The sequence below is a fragment of the Cyprinodon tularosa genome, unplaced genomic scaffold (genome assembly GCF_016077235.1).
Source record: "Cyprinodon tularosa strain WSP-4 unplaced genomic scaffold, ASM1607723v1 ctg632, whole genome shotgun sequence".
Lineage (NCBI taxonomy): Eukaryota > Metazoa > Chordata > Actinopteri > Cyprinodontiformes > Cyprinodontidae > Cyprinodon > Cyprinodon tularosa.
The window spans coordinates 482,981-504,984 of NW_024039377.1; the positions used below are offsets into that span (position 1 = coordinate 482,981).

The 22,004-nt window shown below is 38.1% G+C and overlaps 1 protein-coding gene across 1 annotated transcript in view; it reads right to left on the reverse strand.

Annotated features, from left to right (window-relative positions):
- Window positions 1–6,214: 6,214 nt before the first annotated feature.
- Window positions 6,215–22,004, reverse strand: part of LOC119798661 (glypican-5-like) — a gene marked incomplete at its 5' end in the record, with an annotated part of 50,040 nt that continues 34,250 nt past the window's right edge. Inside the window, one exon of the mRNA XM_038308218.1 lies at window positions 6,215–7,828. Within this exon, the coding sequence (XP_038164146.1) occupies window positions 7,650–7,828 (179 nt within the window). The remainder of the gene's footprint in view (window positions 7,829–22,004) is intronic.

Consider the following 22,004-nt stretch of genomic DNA (forward strand, 5'->3'; position numbering starts at 1 on the left):
ACCAGCACTGTTCCACTCTCGCCCCAATTCAGACTGATCTAGCTAAAAGAAAGATGCAGGAAAACGCCATCATCCCCGCAGTTGAATAGACTCTGGGTTTATATGGTTTATAATGCATGCACTTTCATTTATGTATTTATCTTAAGAAGTTTATTAATATAATGAAAGTCTATAAATAATATTGATATTAATATTTAGTTTAAAAAAACAACAACAATATATTAAGTCTTGGTGAAAAAGGCTGTGTTCATTTCAATATGTTTTAAGAAACATTTAACCAGTCCAGCCCTCGGCTTGTAGTGACTTTGACATCCCTGCCTCAAGGGAATGGATCCTAGCTCCAAATCAATGAACCTCCCATACCCTCTGAACTCTAGCAACACACTACAAGGGCAGACCAGGATAATAGACACAGGACATATCATCCCAAATACAAATGCTATGAATCTCTCTCCCACTGGGAGAACCTCCACAAGAGAGCTTCCCTCCTAAAGAGACTACCATAACAAACCCAGATTCTGGCCAATTCACAGCCCTAGGCCTAGTATAATATGTCAGGTGCTGCTGCACAGGTTACAAGATGCAGCCCATTGTCCCACCCACCTACCTGCGACCGCCGTCCTGCTCCACAACGAAAACTCGAGGTGCAGCATGTCAAAGATCGGGAAACCAATCAAGCCAGCACCCAGAGAAATTAGCTTTTGTTGTTCTCAAATGCATTTAAAACAGGGGGATGCAATGACAGCATACATTCTTCCATTAATTTGTAAGGAAAGCTCAGAACAATCCACTCTGAAACACCTCCAGTCAGCCAGTTTGCTGCAATCTTTAAGACCCCTTGAAAGAGTGGTTTGAAAAATGATTTAAATTCCTAAAATTTTTTCAATCATTAAGTAGAAAAAAATCACAACCTACATGGCTAGGTTAGGAAAAACTAGTACCCTCCGAAACCTAATATGTAATTGGTTGGGTGCAAAGCAGCAACAACTGTAATCAAGATTTTGTGATCATTCCTATTAAGGAATTGTGGTCCACCAATTTTTATAGAATTGTTGTAATTCAGCAACAATTTAGTCAGATATTAACAGCCCCTTTAAGGTTACACCAGAGGATCTTAATATGATTCAGGACTTTGACTAGGCCATGCCAAAGTTTTCATTTTGTTTTTCAGAGGTTGGAATGTTTTGGTTAATTTCTCTGCTGCAGACTTCTTCTGTAAAAAGTGTGAAACTTTACAGTGTAGGCAATTTTTGCCCAGTCTCCTTGAGATGGTGGAGACATGAACACTGACCTTCACCAAAGCTGGTGAGGCGTTCAGGTTGGATGTTGATGTGAGATCTTTTGTGAGTTTTTGGATGAGCTACCACAGCAGTTTTGGGGTAATTTTGGTCATTTTTGCCGACCGGAAGGTTTTCAACTGTTCCATGTTTTTGTGATCTATGGATAATGACCCTTACTGTGTGACTCACTAAAGGCCCAAAGCCTTGGAGATGGTTTTGTAACTGTTTCCAGTCTTATAGATCTCAGATGCTTTCTTTCTTTTTTTGTTCATGAATAGCTTGGAATTCAACATGATGTCCAGCTTTTGAGGATAGTTTAGTGTACTTCACCTTGTAAGGCAGGACATATTTAAGGGATTTCTTGATTGGGAACAGATGTTTCAGTAATCAGACTGGCTGCAGCAAGAAATTGAACTCAGGTATGATTTTTTTCTCTCTTTTAATAATAAAAACCTTCATTTGAAATCTGCAAAAATGCAAAAGAACAAAAAAATCAAGAAGGGGCATACACTTTTTCACACCCCTGTTTATTGGCTTTATGTTAAGCTGCTAAAAAGCTAAAAATGATTCTTTAGGCTTAAAATGAGACACGGGATGTAGCCTGGACATGTTACTACAGTGAATCAGAGGAAGTTGCTGAGACAGGCAGAGCAGAAAGCCAACAGTGTATAGCACACATTCAGACTTAACAATGGCTGACAATCCTAATGCAAAGGTTGGAAATTTTAACTTTGGTCTTTTTGCTGTAGGGCAACGCTACCAACAATTGCACCATCTACAACACCTACCGTCATCAAACTTGGAAAACAAAGTCCAGTGGGTTGTAACTTTTTTGGAACGACTATGACCTGGATGACTGAGAATCTTCACCAGCATACCGCCTCACTGCCATAAAACGAATAATTCCCCCTCAAAATTCTATTGACATTACTTATCAGTTGTATCTTTTGTATGGTTACAGCTAAAGTCATTAGCAAAAAAAAGGTTTTAAATATTAATTTCTAATCCCACCTACCTTTAAAAATATAAAGAATGGATTTTCTTCCCTTACAATGAATGATGTTTGCCTGAACCTTTGACTAGTTTGTCCTTTTTGAATAGTAAACATGTGCTCTCCCTCCCACAGCAAATGCCAACAGCTTAGTCCTTTGGCCTTGGATATGATACTGTAGTTAAAGTCTGCCTCTATTTTTCTTTCATAAGAGGAAGAATAAGATGGAAATCCTGTAGGCTCTAAAAGAATTGCAAAGCAGAATAACTGCTCATACTTGATGTAGTCCATCTAGAATAACTTACTTGAGGCAGTAATCAGCCAAGCACAGATGGTTACATAAAGTATTTTCCATTATTATACTGTCTGAACTTTAGAGTACTTTACATGGAAAAAATCTAATATTTGTTTTTGACCAGGGATTTCAGATTACTGCTAGGCATGAATGTTAAAATGGATTATGAAGACTGTCAGGTTAAAAACATGTAATTTTGTGCTCTCAATGAAAATACTGTATTTGATGATGACTGTTCTTAAAGTATTTATCCAAGTTATTCCTGATAATATCAAAAATGATTCTGCTATGGAGTTTTCAAATGAAATATTTAAATCTACTGTACTTAAAACTAGGTTGTAGTAAAAAAAAAAACTGGTCAGCAGCTTGCTATGACTGTCTATGTATGAAGCTCTAAGGGTTGACAAAGCTTTGACTAGAGAGTAACTGATACATCTGATCACTCAAAGTCAAGAGGAGGAGCTGTGGTTAAAAAGAGACACAGGACTCACCCAATTGTCTATCTTTGAGAAGCTATTTCTAGTGCCATCTCGTCTCCATTGCCTCTTTCTTCCAGTTCAAGTTTGTCACAGGGTGCTGAAAAGGTAAGAAAATCTTGAGGTAGGGGGTGGTGGATGAGTTCATGAGTGCGAAAGTGAGCTGCTCTGTTTTCACTATGCTTTTGACGGGATCAAATAATAGAAAAAAAATACATCAGTTCAGTGTGTCAGGTGTGACGTCTCTTTGAATTAGATTTTATCCTTATCCAAAATGTGAGGATGTTTTGTTACACATTAAGCTGCACTGCAGGGACAGAAGCGCTTATGTATGCCATCGTTTAAAATAGCCCAGCCATACATCTAAGCAGCTGTGACCTCAGATCATCCAAACACTGTTGAACCTTATTGACCACTCTTGTTCTCAAACATGTCTGTCTGCATACACCTCATTCTTTAGGCTAGGTTTGAAACAAAAGTTCAGGTCATAGATATTGACACATTTTTTCTAAGTTGGTGTATTTATAGGTTTAAGGCTTTAACCATTTTGCTTGAATGCTATACGTAATTGCAACAATCACAGTTCATTTATATATCAAGACAGATAAATAAGGAAAAGGTAAAACACCAAATTGAGACTGGAGACTCTACTCCCTTTAAAAATACAGCTACTTAGTTTAAGATGTACAAAACAGACTAAAAGGATACCAGTGAATGCATACAGCTTGTACAAATGTAAGGAAGTATTGTTCAATGTTTGCTTAAGTAGTTTTGCTAAACAATCAAAGTAAGACTGTAGGCCAGTCGACTGTTATGCAGCAGTATATTTGAAAAACAAAATGAGAGGTTTTTGTTTTTATATTGTTTTTAACTTGATACATTTTGTAATGTTTATTTATTTTTTCCTTAGCTGAAACAGGTTAAATATATTGCTGAAAAAGAATGTTTCAAGTAAGAATTAAAATGTGTTTGTAAAGCTGGGGCTGTCCTTGTACGAAAGAATTATTACATTTAAACACTACATCAAATTTCAATTTTCTTCCTTCAAACTAAATTTTTTTACAGCACAGGCTACAATATCTCCAGTTCACATCTTATTATATATGTCTCTTAATTTATCATATCAACCATCTATTTATCATAATAATTACAGTACCAGCATACAAATCAAATTATTTCACAGCATCGTATTTCTATTGATAGTTTCCATGATCCATTGTTCACTCTCGAAGAAAATTAAGATTATGGCCTTGGATTAAACCAAATTGACATAGTGACCTGCTGCTAATAAATATTATTTTTGACATACTCTCTTAACGAAAACTTTTTAATATAATACGGAAAATTTGCTCAGCTTATCAGTGTTCAAAGCAAGTAAGAAAATACCCCCCTACATTTTATTATGCAAAAGTACAACATGGTAAAATGACAAAATGACCAGAATCTAATCAAGATCCACCAGGAATTATATTAAGATTTTATAAAATCTAATAAAACAAATCTCCTCTACAGGAGAAACCAAGAGGTCATTCACAGCTAGTTTGATTTATGCTGCTGTCATCCTGACCAGCTTTGACTGTGCCTGAGCTTTTCATGTCTTCTGCACTGTCACACTCCTGCAGCAAACACAGACTGGTATGTTAAGCTAAATTATTCCTTGATGCAAATGGTGAAAGACAATGGCTAGACCCTAACCTTAAATCTTCCTCAACACTAGCATCAGAAAGTTCAATCTTTGTCTTCATGTTTAGAGAGAACACGCTGCTAAATACAACTTGATAGTGACTGCACTATAATCATTATACTGTATAATTCCTATACTATAATTAGTCCCTTTGTAAAGCGGCATATAAAGCCTTCTTTATTTTCTGTTAAATTCAACAACCTTAGGATGTAAAGCAATACTTGCAAAGATCAGCTTAGCCAAAAAAAAAAAAAAAAAAAATCAAAGACTCTGTAAGTGCCAAAAGTACTTTCATATAGTACGTGACATATTTAGGTAGAAAATTAAGTAGAAATTAACTGAAGATGCTAGACGGTGCCATATGATTAAAAATATAGTCTGTATTAACAATTAGCATATGTGTACAGGTGTACTGGAGTTGTCATTAATAAAATAAAATAAAAATAAATGTTTTAATTATAACATCACTAAAGTCAAGAGACAGGCAGAAAGAGAAGAGCACTTTTAATAGAGCTCAACCCCAGTGTATCATTACGATACAAAAAGATACAATTAAACACAAAACAAATGACAAGGATGAAAAATCTGTACATTTATACACATGCGAGGGCATAAATCTGCAAGAAACAGATGGGTGAGTTTAATGCTTTGAAACAAAACTGATAGACCAGCTGCAATTAAAGAGCACATGTTACACTTCAACATTTGTTGAAATAACACATTTCAAAAGCTTGCATAGTAACAACAGTTTTTTTCCCCCCTTTATTCCAAATTGGCTTGAAGGCATCTGATGCAAATCCATAGGTGTTTTAATCACACTTTATAATTCTGTTTTCAGGTAAGGTGTAGTTCTAATTATCAGCCCAACTCAGCAAGTGTGGAAATCATGTATTTACATACACTGTAAAAAAAAGATACAAATATTTTTCAGTGTCTGACTTCAAATCACATTTAGTTTTTAGGTCAGATGGGGTCATAATATAATTTCTGAAATGCCAAAATAATAAGATCAGTTCTTTTTTTTGAAAATATGGTATTAATTCCTTCAAAAAACTGGTTTCACAGCAACAAACTGTCTTTAAATTTGGAGAAAACCAAGTTTGTTTTTTTGGTAATTATAGAGGGAATATAGATCTAAAAGTCATAATAGATGACCATTATTAAATGGTGTTAAATGATGGAACAAACTAGAATTAAAGAAATATCCAAGCATGGGACTGTTTAATAAAAGGTCTAAACAAGTTCTCTTAAAAAGATCAAAAATGGACCATGGGTGTTGAAAATCAGCGGTTACTCTTAGCCACTGTAGATGGATCTATACATATCTTTACAATGGTTATGGTCATGTGGGCTATGAGTAATAACTGTGTAAATGATGATGTCTGTAACATCTGTGAATGTGTATATTTATACCAATAGACCTTTTTAAGATAAAACCCTTGATAAAAATATCGATTTCTCTCACTGATTTGGCAATTGGCAGATGGAAACTGACCTTAAAGAGGGAAAGTTATGGCTGATGTGTGACAATATAAAAAAAGATATTATGTCTTTTGATACAGTATAAGGAAATATTTGATTTGCAACATATGCCTTTCTGTTAGTGCCAGTCAATTTCACAGCATGGGGAAAAATTGAGACTCATAAGTATCCACATCTAAACAAAATCTGATTGATTTCTACTGTAGCAACACAGTATGATTAAAACACATTCAGTTGTTGGAATCCCCCAACCCCAAAAAGAAAAAAGGCAAGCATTTAAAGCCTAGGAATGCCACATGATTGTGTAATTCCATAACAGACATTTGTGTAGAAAGTCAGAAAAGAAGATATAATGTAGCTTTTGGAATTTTTAAGAGAGATATGTAAAAATAAATAAAATATTTGGAACTGCGGCTGTGAGAAAGGGCCATAACTATTTTGAAAGATGTCATACGTGCAAATTTTCAATTTATCAGGCAAATACACAAAACAGGAAAAAGCACTAGCTCCCAATTCTTGCAATGACTGATTGTGGTAATTAATGTATGTTTCCCCTTTTTGTTCAACATTAGAATGATTTTGACATGTTGTGTAGAGCCGACAAACATAGCCCATTCATGAAAGAAAACAAATTAACAATCCATTCAGCTCATGTCACACATTCACTCAAATCTCTCTACCTATATACAGTTGCTTTCTAGAGTATTCACACCTAGTTTGTCTGCACAATATGTTCAGTCGTGCAAGGAAGCTTGTGATGTACCAGTGAAGTCATTACATTCTAATCCCTGCAAGCTACACAGTCATTAGAGCATTTCAAATCTGCTGTTACGAGCCAGGCACCTGGGACGGATCTATTAGTTTTTCATGCATTCCTTAATCCCAAAAAAGAAAGGAGTTAAATCTATGAAAGCACATAATTTTCCCACCTGGCTGGCATTAGTACAGTGCTGTGAAGAGCTTCAAAGCTTAGAGGATAAGTTAAATCAGCAGTAGAAAAAGACAACAGGTGCTATATGTCATTTGAATTACGACTGGAGTTAAGTGTTTACAGTTGTAAACATTCTTAAGAATTATGCTACCCCATTCTAAATCCCAAAGGTTAGGTCTGTGCAAGTGAAGCAAGAGCTGTAGCACTCCTTCATGCTCACATCTTGCCCCGAACAGTAAAGTGGAATCCATATGTCCAATCTTTACAGGATTCACAGTGAAGACCCTGTGAGAAAAGACCCTGCAGTTACCCACTCTTACCCATATACAGGCTCCCGAACGGTTGGCCACACACTGTTCCACTCTTCATTTCTGTGTTGCCCTTCTTGACATCTGTCCATGCAGGATGATGACAGGAGTAAGGAACATATTGGTGATATGTCTATATGAGTGTGATGTAAGTTCCAAGGATGAAAAGTGACTTTTTTTCTCTTTTAAGGTCATGCTGTCATCAGAACAGCATCGACTTCAAACAAAGTCCAGCAAAAATCAGAGCAAGGCACCAAGGTTGTTGCAAGCTCATAGGCGGTGTACCCCCGACCACCCTCACTGCGGGAGGCTTGGATGGGTCGTCTTGTGTGTTGCCTCCTTCAGGCTGTCTTCCATTCGATGTCTGCCCGTTGACAACATCTTTATGGGATGCAAAAATAAAAAGGAAAAGAGAGAAAAGGTCAAAAACAAATAGGACTTTGACAATGTGATATTTCACTTTTGTTTTTATAGATCTTTATTTTTTTTAGAAATAAAATTATGCAATCTAAGCTCAATACCTAACTAATAATAACTACTTATTTTGACTCTTTAATCTTATTTCCCCAGTTGCACTTAATGATTATTTTACACAGAAGATGAGAATTTTACACAAAGTAAAAATCAGGAGGCAGTTTGCAATAACTGATCTTCATTTGTTTAATATTGAATGAGAAGAGAACATGGAATAATTTTCTCGACAGTTACAGTCTGAGTACAACAATCAAAAAATATAGAGATAAGATTTTTACACAAGCTTACATATCTGCTTAATATTCAGCTGCTATTGACGTGTTTCACACAGGAAGACACTGGAAGGGCCTACCTCCATTTTAGATGTAAATATTAGGCTAATTTGTTCAACAGTACATAAAGGTGTAATGCAAATGCAGTAAAGGTATAAGGGAGGATTTTCACACATTTTTTAAAAGACCTGCCCTCTCCACTTAAAAAACAAGATCAAACCTGAACATCTATTAAGTGTGTGCAAGAGCATGCACAAGCCCATTTCTTCCCGTTCTAGCCAGAGCATATAAACGGAGCGCCGCGCAATTCCTGCTCAGGAGAATGTTCGCTCATTCACTCTACTGCTCTTGCGCCAGGATACTCTGCTCAAAATCCGCTCTGTGCTCACCTTAATTTTCCCGCCACTCCGGCGAAATCACTCCACGCTCACTCATATTTTCAGGAGAAGGCATTTTCTGACATTTTCCTTCATGTGATTATGCCAGGGCCCTAGGACACGATTTAATGATGTGACCGATACATGTGTATTGTCTTATTTAACTGGCCGTTAAATTACCGCACTGTTTCCCAGCTGTGAACGTAACAGTTTGCATAGTGAAATCCTTGCTCTGGCCTTGGAATTGAAAACCACTCTGCGCTCCACTATATTTCTTCCGCTCCGCTCCACCGCTTGCTCCATGCTCCGCTCCGCTCACATGATCTGTTTGCATCGCTCATACAGGCTTACTTCCCAAAATAACACTTGCCATTTTTCCACTATGTCAAACTTACCACCGGTAAGTGGAAATGGGGACGAGCACTTAGGACAGCCTTACATACACAGATCACCAGAATGATTGACAAATAGGAGAACCACTTATTTTGATGATCCACCCAGAAAAAGAACATCCTCCACTACACCTTTAACAGTTCAAATGTTAACAAAATAGCATTTAAATAAACTTCATTTATGTCTTAAAGACAAGAGTTATTTATTTATTTATTTTTTTATGGTGAAAATTATTTTTGGTCTGAGACCCAGACTGTAAGCTGTTAGCCTCAGTCTTCAACTGGTTTAGATCTATGCTAAATAAAATAAAGCTGTAAACAGAGTTTACCCTCTTCAAGACAATAACTACTGAAGGATCACTTCTAAAAGCCAGAACTATATCTTCAAATCCCGTAAAGATGTATGGGACTCATGAAAATACTATAAGTACATCAGGAAGAATCTTTTTTTCACATCACCATTTGAATCACTTAAATCTAAGTGTTGTCTAAGCTGCACGACAACTGTACTTATTTTGAATGGATGGAGAACCTTTAGAGGGGTTTAAGGGACTGTATTTGTGAAGCCTACTGTAATGATGTTTAAAATGCATGACATGTTTACAACTGGCAATGAAGAACTACCACATATGCATCATTTAAGAGGAGGTGCATTGATGTCTTTCCTTTACGTACTGTATTTATCCATATAAACTCAGACATAAAATTTTCCTGCTGACACCAGTGAAATCTCTGCTCTGCTACACTTTATTCAAACGTTAGTGTCTTCTGTCTTTATTTCTCTCTCCCCTTTAGATGATAACAAGGAGGGAATGGAATCCTTTCTTCAGTACCCATCCCTTTTAGTAGTGCTCAGTATAAATTCCAGTTCGACCCAACCCAACTCTGCTAAGAACTGCAAGTGTACAAGAGGCAGCGTGACACTCTCAGCACAGTAGGTCCCCACAGCAGGATCACACACACCCACAGATGGAAAGATGAAAGGGATCTTTTTAATATCACAGTGTGAATGGCTCATGGAAGCCTTGTTCAAGTGTAAAAGAAGATTAGGATACGCATAACAAAAACAGAGAAAGAAATGGATGGCAGATGTGGTTAAGATGGAAAGACAGTGAGTACACACTGTTAATTTTAAGAGCCAAAATGTATTTATTTCTCAATGGGAGCCAATTTTAGCAATTATTATTTTATTGCACTATACTTCAGCCAATCTATTTTGTTTTTTCGTCAGCAAACACATGGCTATCACACTGCTCTACAGCAGAAAAGTATGATGAGGTAATCCAATACCAGGTTCATGTAATACCAAAATTTCATTTTAGACATCAATGTTAAAACAGAATCTGGAAATGTAATTCCCTTGTTTCTAAAGTATAGAGATGAAACATATTCACTTTTTTGAGTGTCAGACAATATATTTATATATATTTTTCCTTGAGTATCTTTTAATTTAGATTCTCTTGTAGGGCTGAGAAGAAACAACCCATCCCTAACAACCCATCCCTCCTATTGTAGGCTTTCAGTGCATCCCTCTGTGAGCAAGGCATGGCATGGCTCTGGAGTGAGGAGTTTTTCCTGTGCCAGTGATTTTTTTTGTCCTGGTAGACAATAGACAAAGACATTATTCATCCCAAGTCAGATTGCTGTTATTGTGTGATGGTAATGGGGTGTATCTCATCACAGAGATGTCAAAACAGAGGTTTAATAAGACGTCAATGCATCTCACTAAACAAAATAAATGCAAGATTAATGACACAGATTGTTTCAAATACAACAAATTACAACTCAAATGAAGGGTACTACCAAATGGATGACGTGACAACTTAAACTACATCTTCAATCCATGCATTGTGAAGAAAAGTCATAATAGGTTGGTATCAGTGTGTGGAAGGGATACATTCATTTTTGTAGTATCTAAAGTATGTAATCAAACGTTTGATGCAGAAGATGCAATGGCAAACATGAAAGTGCACGCCCACCCAGTGATGATGCATTGGTACCAGGAAGGAGATAAAAGATATACAGTAAATTACTTAGTCTTCATATCACATCTTATAAAGAGGGAATAGGTCTGTTTTGGGGTCAAGGTTACAATTTTAATGATATTCAATAATAATAATACATTATATTGATAACTTTAACCTCAAAACTATATTTATACAACCAAGGTACTCCAAATTACATTATTTCAAATTGAATTACATCTTCCCATCTGAAATTCCTCTGCTATTATTATTAAGACATTAGATGCTAATATTTCTTTTTAACTGACTTAACATTGTGAACAAGAATCTGGAACAATGTTTTTTATTTTTTGTGTGTCTTCTCTATCTTTTTCACTCTGAGTTATGGCATGGCGCTGCTTGCATACTCATAAACAGTCTAACCTTAAGCATCCATTATCTCCTGAAAGTTTCTACCTGTTGAAAGGTTTCCTTTTCCTTTTCACTTTTTCCTCATACTTAGTCAAGACAAGGCTTCAGTTTAAGTCAGTGATTCAATGCAATAAGCGAGAGATCCCTGGAAAGCTATTAACTTAAAACTTAATTTCACACATAACTAAACGGTTTTATTGGTGGAGCTCAATGGTCTTACCAGCTGCATAGGCTGTTTTTAATCATATGCATTTGAAGACTTGCTCTGAGTTTATCTACAAAGCTGGATTAGGATAAGCAATATTACAAATGAACATTAAAATGAAATTTGACCTCTTAAAGCTACAGTGTGTAATTTTCAGCGACATCTAATGTCCAGACTGCAGACCGCAGCAACATGAACATCTCCCCCCCACCGCTTCTCCCCCCCAACAGTACGGCGAGCGTTACGGGACAAAATGTCTTCCACGACGTCCGCATCACCTACCTTCTCAAGTGATGAGGTTTGTTTACATAGATAATTTTACAGATAGTATTTCATTAGTCTGTGTAGGGTATAGATTTCATGTAGACTTAAACAACTTGCCGTAGTTACTTTCGAGCGTAATGGGCGATCTCGCAATCGCTAGTTTGTTGGCTCTGCGCTGCCGTAGCTCAAAGATTTCTGCCTCCATGGCTGCGAGACCCGCTCCTATGTAATTATAAATATAATTATATATAATAATAACGAATTCTAAGGCAACGCAAATATTAAGGTTAAGAGGCTGAGCTCGTAGATGATGATAAATAACATAGTTATGTATAATATATTACATTTCTGACTGTATATCCCTGTAATTATTACACACTGTAGCTTTAATTTAACCCATCCGTTATGAAACAGAGCACAGCTTGGAGCCAGAGTGGCCAGATACTTGCAGTCTTCTCAGACCGAAAGCACTTTGCTCTAACGACCAGGCCACCACTCGCTTAGCTGTATCTCTCGTATAGATGAGGACACTAAAACAGATACTAATGTCTTTTAATTTTACTTTTTTAACATAGGGTCCTACCAAATTAGTGCATCTGAGTTTCTTTTTGGGCATTTATGCTTGGTCTTTTCAAACCTTTAGTCAGTGTTTTGGCAGTGTACACGCTGAGTTCCCACAGAGACAAGTGCTTCTGGAGTTCTTTCCTGTTCATGTGGAGTTTTCCTTAACACTGTTGCTAAGTCATACTCAGTTTGAGGTACTGCTGTAAATTCAATCCAAATATGAAACCAACTGTCTGCTGTTCATGTCTCTTTGCAGAGGATCAGTGAATGCTGCAAGTCAGCGATGGGCGGAAGAATAACGTTTGGGTATTTTTATGGAGTGTATGTCCATGTTGGTTTCAATTCTACAGTAAACATCATTGAATCTGACTATGTGATACTGATCATTTATTTTTTAATAGTTCTTTTAAAGTGTAATATGATGACATTTGAACCAACAACCCTTCGGTTGCAGGGTAAATTGCTTCATCCTCAACTCTGCAGTAGAGCTCCACAGACGCCATGCAACACAAGTGAACATTCAGAAACCATAACTGTGGTAGTGGACTCTTTTAGGTATCTAGATGTTCACAGACAGGGGCGGATCTAGAAAAATATTTATGGGGTGGCAAGAGGGGGGCAGGAATTTTTAAGGGGTGGCAACATATGGCATTTGTTTACACTGAATTTAATCACAGTTATCACAGTTTGGTGAGAATAGTATGTAAAGTACTAGTGTTTCATGTGAAACAGTTCATCTTAGAAATACATCGTACAATGTGATCTCACTTAATAGGAGATAGAAGAATGATTACACTACTTCTAGAGCGGCATTATGACAGGAAAGGTATTAAGGTGAGACACGGGTGCTGAGTAGTAGATGTGTGAGATTGACTGTCAGAGAGGCAGCTTTGCAGCATTTGCACAAGAAGAAACTATAGAAAGAAAAAGTTTCCCATCAGAGATCTATGGACTGAGCTGGACTAAAGTGAGCATCACTACACAGTACAAATAAATGGGTCAAGGCACCCAGACAAGGTACCTGACATCTATGTATTGTTTACTCTGAACACACATTTACCCCATTTGTTCCTCAGTAACCTGACCTATACAGCAGTTAAGGCAACTTGAAAGGGACATTTCATGCATGTAAATATGCTGTAGATAGAGCTGTATATAGAGGACCAACTCTGCCATATTTAAAAATAAATACAGAAATAAATAAATGCTCAATAAATAAATAAGCATACAATTAATTGCTACCAAAAATACAATCAACAAATAAAAGTTATTAGAAATTATATTATAATGGCAGGCAGAAATGTTAAAAGGGCAGGCAGAAAGAAATAGCGGCGAAGAAATAACTAGGGTGAAAAAATACAAAGGAAGAATAAAAAAAACAAAAATATGATAACATGCACATAAATAAATACTTAAAAATATAAGTAATTAAAAAATGAAGTTGAAGATAATAAATGTCAAAAAAATAAATAAGGTAAATATTAAAAAGGCAAAGAAATAAAGAAGCCAATTAAAAGAGTTATATACCTTTATGACTAGCTGTATAATTAAATTTCTACTTACATTTATTTGTTGTTTGTATTTTTGGTGGCAATTAATTGTATGCTTATTTATTTATTGAGCATTTATTTATTTCTGTATTTATTTTTAAATATGGCAGAGTTGGTCCTCCATACTGCTGTATCAACAAATCAACAAAAAGGCGGGTTCTGTATGTTACATCAAAATCTCCACAAATCTGAAAAGACGCAACATAAAAATACATTTTGCTTTTGAGTAGGTTCATACAGGTCATTTCTGGATAGTTTCATACTATACATACAAAAAAGAAACAACAACACTGCTTCATATTAAGCAGGATTTACACCAGTATCACATTTTTAACTTTTAACACTTTTGGTTTTATTAAAGGAAATATCAGATTTTCTCAGGTGCCAAAACAAAATGTAACAGCTCTGTAAAGGTTCACCAGAGAGCAGAACATAAAGTTAACATGACTATAACAGCTGAATGCAGCGATTTCTATGTTGCTCAGCAAAACACTTCACTAATGTATTTAGATCCAATGCCTTTGTGCGTTTTGATTTGAGGGCAATCAAACTTGATAGTCTCTTTTCTGTTATAGTTGAACGCATAAATATGTCTTTATGAGCCTGAGACGTCAGGCCTAACTAACATCATAGTTAGAGAAATAACGTTCGTCAACCTGATTTTTATCATCTCAAAATCAGCATTGCAGCTATGCTAGCAGCATTGTGCTTTCATTATGATTTCATTTCTCTATAGATAGTTAATCAGTTTCTACCCGTTTCATCCCGTTTCTCCTCTCCCCATGACCCCTGGCTCCCTCGCTTTGCCCAATTCGGTTTTCAAAACAATCAGTCTCCGTCGCTCTCGCGTCATCTCGTGCTGCATTCACTGCAGTCCGACATTGGAAATTGGCGGTCGTAATTCTCAAATTATCCATAATTTATAAGCCTCGCCACCCCTACCGCCAGCTGGGGTGGCAGCAGGGGTGGCAAGGCTGTCATTTAGGGTGGCATTTGCCACCCTATGCCACCCCAGTAGATCCGCCTATGTTCACAGAACAATGTACTGGCCTAGGCTAACAGAATTGATACTGTTTTTGAGAAGGGACTAGACAAACTAAACCTGCTAATAAAGGAGATCTTTTAGACAACAGGATTTGCTTTTTAAAACAGTTTTCTACCCTGTTGTGGCATCGGCCATCTTCTATGGTGCAGTTTGTTGGCATGGTTACCTATCTACAGCTGAGAAAAAGTGGTTGAATAGGCTCAAGGTTTACAGAATCCTAAAATTCCCCCTGACCCAGTGCAGGAGGTGGAAGACATTAGAAATTTAAGCGAAAAAGACATCACTGCTGGACAGTACTCCACTTAATTGATAAAGCTATTGCAGAACTGGAAAGTAAGAGAATCCAACCTAGTTGCAAATAGGTTTGATAACACAGATCTTTCCTTCAATCAGCTGCTCAACTTTATAACCATCTCTGTTTCCAGCAAGCTTCATAGGCTCTTAAGATGCTCTTATTTAACGTGTTAATTGTACAGTTTTTCTTTTAAATGGAGTGATGCTTTTTTTTTATGCACAGATATTAGATAGACAATTTGTATCTTTGTGAATTAGTCCTACTTAAATGCACATTTAAGTAGGTATTTTTTCTTCAGTTGTGAACTTTCCCCTTACTATTTAAAAATACATTAATTTCCCAACTGTATTATAAAAAATAACAATCATATTCTATTTTAAATTGTACTACTTAAAGTCTGTTTTTAAGCTTTATAAAGCTTATTGTACAACTCTTTTCCATTTCCAATTTCTTTTAGAAGATAACACTTTGATCAAATGTGGATTTTCAAAACCAATTAACTCTCAGTTTTACCATTTCTGGGACTTCAGCTACATTGAGTTAATTATTAATTCTTGTCACTTTAAAGCTACAGTGTGTAATTTTCAGCGACATCTAGCGGTCAGACTGCAGACCGCAGCAACATGAACATCTCCCCCCCACCGCTTCTCCCCCCCAACAGTACGGCGAGCGTTACGGGACAAAATTTCTTCCACGACGTCCGCATCACCTACCCTCTCAAGTGATGAGGTTTGTTTACATAGATAATTTTACAGATAGTATTTCATTAGTCTGAGTAGGGTATAGATTTCATGTAGACTTAAGATAATAAATATACCCGTTATTTTTTCTACATCGTTGTGACGTTTTGGTGAGCTGCTTTGCATGGTGATATAAACAGACTACTAATTGTAGTCATTAGTTTAACAGCGAGATTGTGTTCGCTGGAAGAATATATATTCCCCGTTTACAGAGTCCAAGTCATTTTGGTGGCACGGGGGTTACAACGCGAGGAAGAGGGAGAGGACGAGGGCGAAGGCAGGGAGGCCGTGCAGCTAGGGCCAGGCGAGAGAGGGGTGCCAGCGGGGTGAGAGCAGAGGAGGAAACGCTTGAAGATCTCCAAAGGAGCCGGAGAGAAGTAACCGAGGTATATATCCAGAAAATTATTTTACAGAAAATTACTGAATCATTACCTATGAAACGTCAGGGACGTTGCTGAATAAGTATACTGGAGAGGAACAGCATCATCACGCCGCAGCATGTTATTGTTTTAGACAGGTCTGAGCATCCTGTACTCCAAAAACTGCAGTGATATTAGACAATTGTGTGTGTAGGATTAATTACCTGTCCAAGAGAAAACTGGCAACTTGAGCGTCACTTTGAAAACCTTTTTCCTCCAACAGTGACTTCCATCGTGTAAATGCCGTGCCAATGTTGATCCGTGTTTTTTGTCGTTTCTTGTCACGCTTGCGTTTATTCTCGTCGTGTTTCCGCTTCTTAGATGACGGGGGTTCGGTGTCCGCCGCTTTTCGTTGTGATACAGAGTAGGCATGATCCTCCATTCGTCTGATGTTTGGCCACACAGTGCCAAACAGTTTGCAAAGTCACTCACGCCTGCCGCCTTTGTTCACCTTTCTTGTTACTGATGCGCAGTATACCTGCTTCTTCTTCTTCTTTGGTTTCAGGCAGACTAAACGCTTCTCAGGCATAATACTGCCATCTACTGTTCAGTACCGTCTCAGTTCATCTCTCTCAACTTGCCGTAGTTATTTTTGAGCGTCATGGGAGATCTCGCAATCGCTAGTTTGTTGCCTCTGCGCTTGCCGTAGCGCAAAGATGTCAGCCTCCATGGCTGCGAGACCCGCTACTATGTAATTATAAATAACGAATTCTAAGGCAGCGCAAATATTATGGTTAAAAGGCTGAGCTCATAGGTGATGATAAATAACATAGTTATGTATAATATATTAAATTTCTGACTTTATATGCCTGTAATTATTACACACTGTAGCTTTAATCTAACACATGTAGTTATCATCACCTGTTTTGAAGTGTTACTGTATAGCACCTTATCTGATAACACAACATTATTGTTGAGCAGGGAAGAAACCTGAGAAAACAAGCTGGAGGTAAGAACCCTTGAACACTAGGAAATCCATGAGCAAAATGGAATGTGATTCTGTTGTCATAATCAAACAATGTTAGCAGAAAAGCCATTCTTTATAAGCTGGCTCGTATGTAAATCCACCAAATACGAAGGGCGGAAAAAGCAAAAAGTTCAGGAAAGCAATGAGTGGGACGAAGGATGAACATTCATCATTGTTCACATCAGAACAGATGGAATCTATCAACTTAGGTGACATCAAGGCCATGCAAAAGCACAACGACATGTCATTTCCAGTAGGTCGTCCATTACAAAATGACAGATTTCATTTAATCTGTAAAAGGCTGTACAGTGATGAATAAGAAAAAAATCATGGAAAAGCAAGTCAGAACTTAAAAATTAGAGCAAAATTTGTAAAGCCCTCCTCTTATATAACACATCTTCAGGATCTTGTTGACCTCTGTGTTGGTGAAGTGTGTGAAAATTGGTTCATAGTGTCCTTTTGTCACTCATGCTTCCCCAGATGGTTTAGAGAAACAATTTCCCACTGGGCAAGGAGAAAACACAGCTGCCTGTAGCAAGTCTGACTATAAAAATAGAGCAGTTCTGTCCAAGAGGCAAGGCAGACAGAACAGCAGGGTGCTAGAAAACACAAAAAAGGTCTTGACCATCGTTTGAAAAACTTCAATTCAGAAGCTTTTTTAAATTTCACATTCAGTCCTATGTTTATGAGGAGTTTTTATTAAATATTTGTTTTGGTGGGATTTGCTCCTTGCATAAACTTTGGAATGTAAAACACACTACTGTACACACACCGGCCACTTTATTGGGTACACCTGACCAACTGCTCGTTAACACTTAATTTCTAAGCAGCCAATCACATGGCGGCAACTCAGTGCATTTAGGCATGTAGACATGGACAAGACAATCTCCTGCAGTTCAAACCGAGCATCAGTATGGGGAAGAAAGGTGATTTGAGTGACTTTAAAGTGGCATGATTGTTGGTGCCAGAAGGGCTGGTCAGAGTATTTCAGAAACTGGGATTTTCACGCACAACCATCTCTAGGGTTTACAGAGAATGGTCCGAAAAAGAAAAAACATCCAGTGAGTGGCAGTTCTGTGGGCGGAAATGCTTTGTTGATGCCAGAGGTCAGAGGAGAATGGCCAGACTGGTTCGAGCTGATAGAAGGGCAACAGTGACTCAAATAACCACCCGTTACAACCAAGGTGGGCAGAAGAGCATCTCTGAACGCACAGTACGTCGAACTTTGAGGCAGATGGGCTACAGCAGCAGAAGACCACACCGGGTGCCACTAATTTCAGCTAAGAACAGGAAACTGAGGCTACAATTTGCACAAGCTCATCGAAATTGGTCAATAGAAGATTGGAAAAACGTTGCCTGGTCTGATGAGTCTCGATTTCTGCTGCGACATTCGGATGGTAGGGTCAGAATTTGGCGTCTACAACATGAAAGCATGGATCCATCCTGCCTTGTATCAACGGTTCAGGCTGGTGGTGGTGGTGTCATGGTGTGGGGAATATTTTCTTGGCACTCTTTGGGCCCTTGGAACCAATTGAGCATCGTTGCAACGCCACAGCCTACCTGAGTATTGTTGCTGACCATGTCCATCCCTTTATGACCACAATGTACCCAACTTCTGATGGCTGCTTTCAGCAGGATAATGCGCCATGTCATAAAGCTGGAATCATCTCAGACTGGTTTCTTGAACATGACAATGAGTTCACTGTACTCAAATGGCCTCCACAGTCACCAGATCTCAAACCAATAGAGCATCTTTGGGATGTGGTGGAACGGGCGATTCGCATCATGGATGTGCAGCCGACAAATCTGCGGCAACTGTGTGATGCCATCATGTCAATATGGACCAAACTCCCTGAGTAATGCTTCCAGCACCTTGTTGAATCTATGCCACGAAGAAATGAGGCAGTTCTGAAGGCAAAAGGGGGTCCAACCCGTTACTAGCATGGGGTACCTAATAAAGTGGCCGGTGAGTGTGTATCTTAGCAACTGTAAGAGTTATCCTTCAACACAATAGATTTTTTAGTGTATAATTTATCTTAATTAAAGATGATTCCCAGAAGAACAGGCATAATATATCTACCTTCCTAATCACTTAATTTACCTGCCCGTAGTTTTAATTATGGGACAAAGCTGTCTCAGCTCTGAATTAGGGTTAATCTGTGCCAGTGTATTTGTTTTTTGTGCAGTTAGCAATGTGTATTTGCTCATTTTAAAAATCAAATAAAAGTAAAATAAGGATTCAGCTATGGCTTACAAATATTAGATTATATATATTTATATAAAATATTTGATATGATTCAACAACTGGGATCATCTTAAAAAAAATCCCCTACATTTCTTTTTGCATTTAATAAGTGGATTTGTTGCAGGTGATCTAGGAAATGTGCAAACCAGTGTGGTTCAACCACATCTGCTTCTGGCATTTTATTCCTGACATTTTTCCTGATTTCTGTTTAATTTGGATCAAAATGTTACACTTGCCTTCCAAAAAAGTACATCCATCTCTGTATCTAAATTATTTGAAATAAACATTTTATATTTGATTTAAAGCATCTCTGTTGTGGAGGTTGTGTGCAATTATAAGAGAACAGAAAGCAAACAATAGACAAATAGCATATTAAATTTGCTGTAAATGCTGATTGGATGAGTGTCTATTTCTCTTTCTCTCTTAGCTCTCAAAGTGGCCTTGACCTTGCAGGGCCGCTCCCTGTCAAGCAGTTGAGGAGTGGCAGTTTAAGCAGTTGCTGACTTTAAGGCAGCTCATGATTCTGTGTTTTCACAAGACCACTGAGTCTACTGCGTTTTCATTGATTTCTAATCACCAGTAACAGTGTTTACCACTGGAAAAAAACAGCCACATAAATATAATCAAGCCCAAAGTCAAAGAGATCTAAGGAGCTTATAATGCAACATCAGCATTTACATGCAAATAAGTCTTCAAAATCTATGGGCTTAAATTGATATTATTTTCATAATAGCATAAGCCTCCATTAATGAGTCGATTTATGATATGTTACTTTTTTTTCTAAAATTGGGTATATCTGCTTTAAACCTGCAGATATACCCAATTTTACCCAAAATTTGAAGAAAAACAGGTTTCACGCCACTCCCCCACCCTCTCTGCTTCACTCATGCCCCACCTCCAAGCTCCACCCCTCTCACAGCATCTGCGCGGCTACCGCATGCGACCAGAAGCGTCCAAGCAGCGTACGCGGCATGGAGTGTGAACCCTTAAGAGCGATAACACTCACCTCCAAGCAGCTAGATATAAGATGCTGGTTATACCGAAGTTTGCCGTGTAAGCAGTTGTCGGCAGGGGCAGTAAAGACAGTTTCTCTTTCGCTGGTGGCTGTCGCTCCGCCATGACTTCCACGCGCATCCTCCTGACTGCGGCAGCCGGGCGGCAGCGGAAGGTTAATCGGTGAGAGGGGGGGGAGCTGTGATTGACACTCCATCAGACGCTCCTCTGGCTGTGATTGGTTGTTTTGACTCGTCCCGAATTTTTCTTTCCGGATTGAAATACAGGCAGTATGCGGAAACAATTGAAGCAATTTTTTTCACAGGTTACATATCACATGTACTGCTGTCTGGGCATAGGGACAGTTTTAGCCAATATGACAAAAAAGTGATTTTTAAAAACTTACAGACTTCAGCTTTAAATGTGGGCGGAAACAATTACATATACAGTCAATAAAGCTGCTTACCTTGGCGTACATTAATCAAAATCAATCTTATGCAAGCAATATATTGTTATTTACTAAAACAACATGGGTTTGCCTGGACCTGTCTTCTTAAATCTTAAATCTTGCAAGAATTCCACCAACTCTTATCTTCATCATTGTGCATAGTACACCTCACCAAAAAAAAAAAAAAAGAAAGAAATATGCCAAATGAATTTGAGCTTGAATTTTCATTAAAGTAAGGGTGACTTAGCTTATGCTGAGAAATGCTTATATTGTCATGATGGGTGCACGGAGAGTGACCCAAATATGCAGAACACCACTAGACGGACACAGGAGTAAAAGTTCAACAAGTTTATTTTGGCACAAGCACACTGATATGACTGGTTCTGGTTCGGGCCTGGAAACTGGTTCACCGGAGTCTGCGTGAGAGACAGTTCAGTTAGCGTTGCACCTTGGAGTATGATTTCCAGATTGTAACTGATAGTACCTTGAGGGTTCTTGTAGATAGCTTTGAGAGGGCTACTGTTGGATCTGGAAAGGAGTTGATCAGCAGAGTCCGCAAGCTGCTTCAGCGTCTTACTTCTATTTCTGAGCAGACAGGCTTTGAGTTTTCCAGCTCTTAGTCCTGAGCTGCATGGAAGTTCACTGTGGTTCTTCAGGTTTGGCTCTGAGGGTAGGCTCGGCAGGTTAGTTCTTCCAGAGCTTCACAGGGGAGAAACTGGTTTCCTGGAAGACAGAGACGAGGGTTAGAATCCAGACTGGATTCAAAAGGTCACAAAGATTCACTGAGAGTCTAGGCTTAGGCGCTGACCAACTGGATCAACACTGCGGCGTTGAGGCAAGGTCTGAAGACAGCTTATGTAGTGGATCCTCTGATGATCTGATGGGCTGCAGCTGTGCAGAAGGCTCACTCAGGAGGATCCACGGCGGACTCT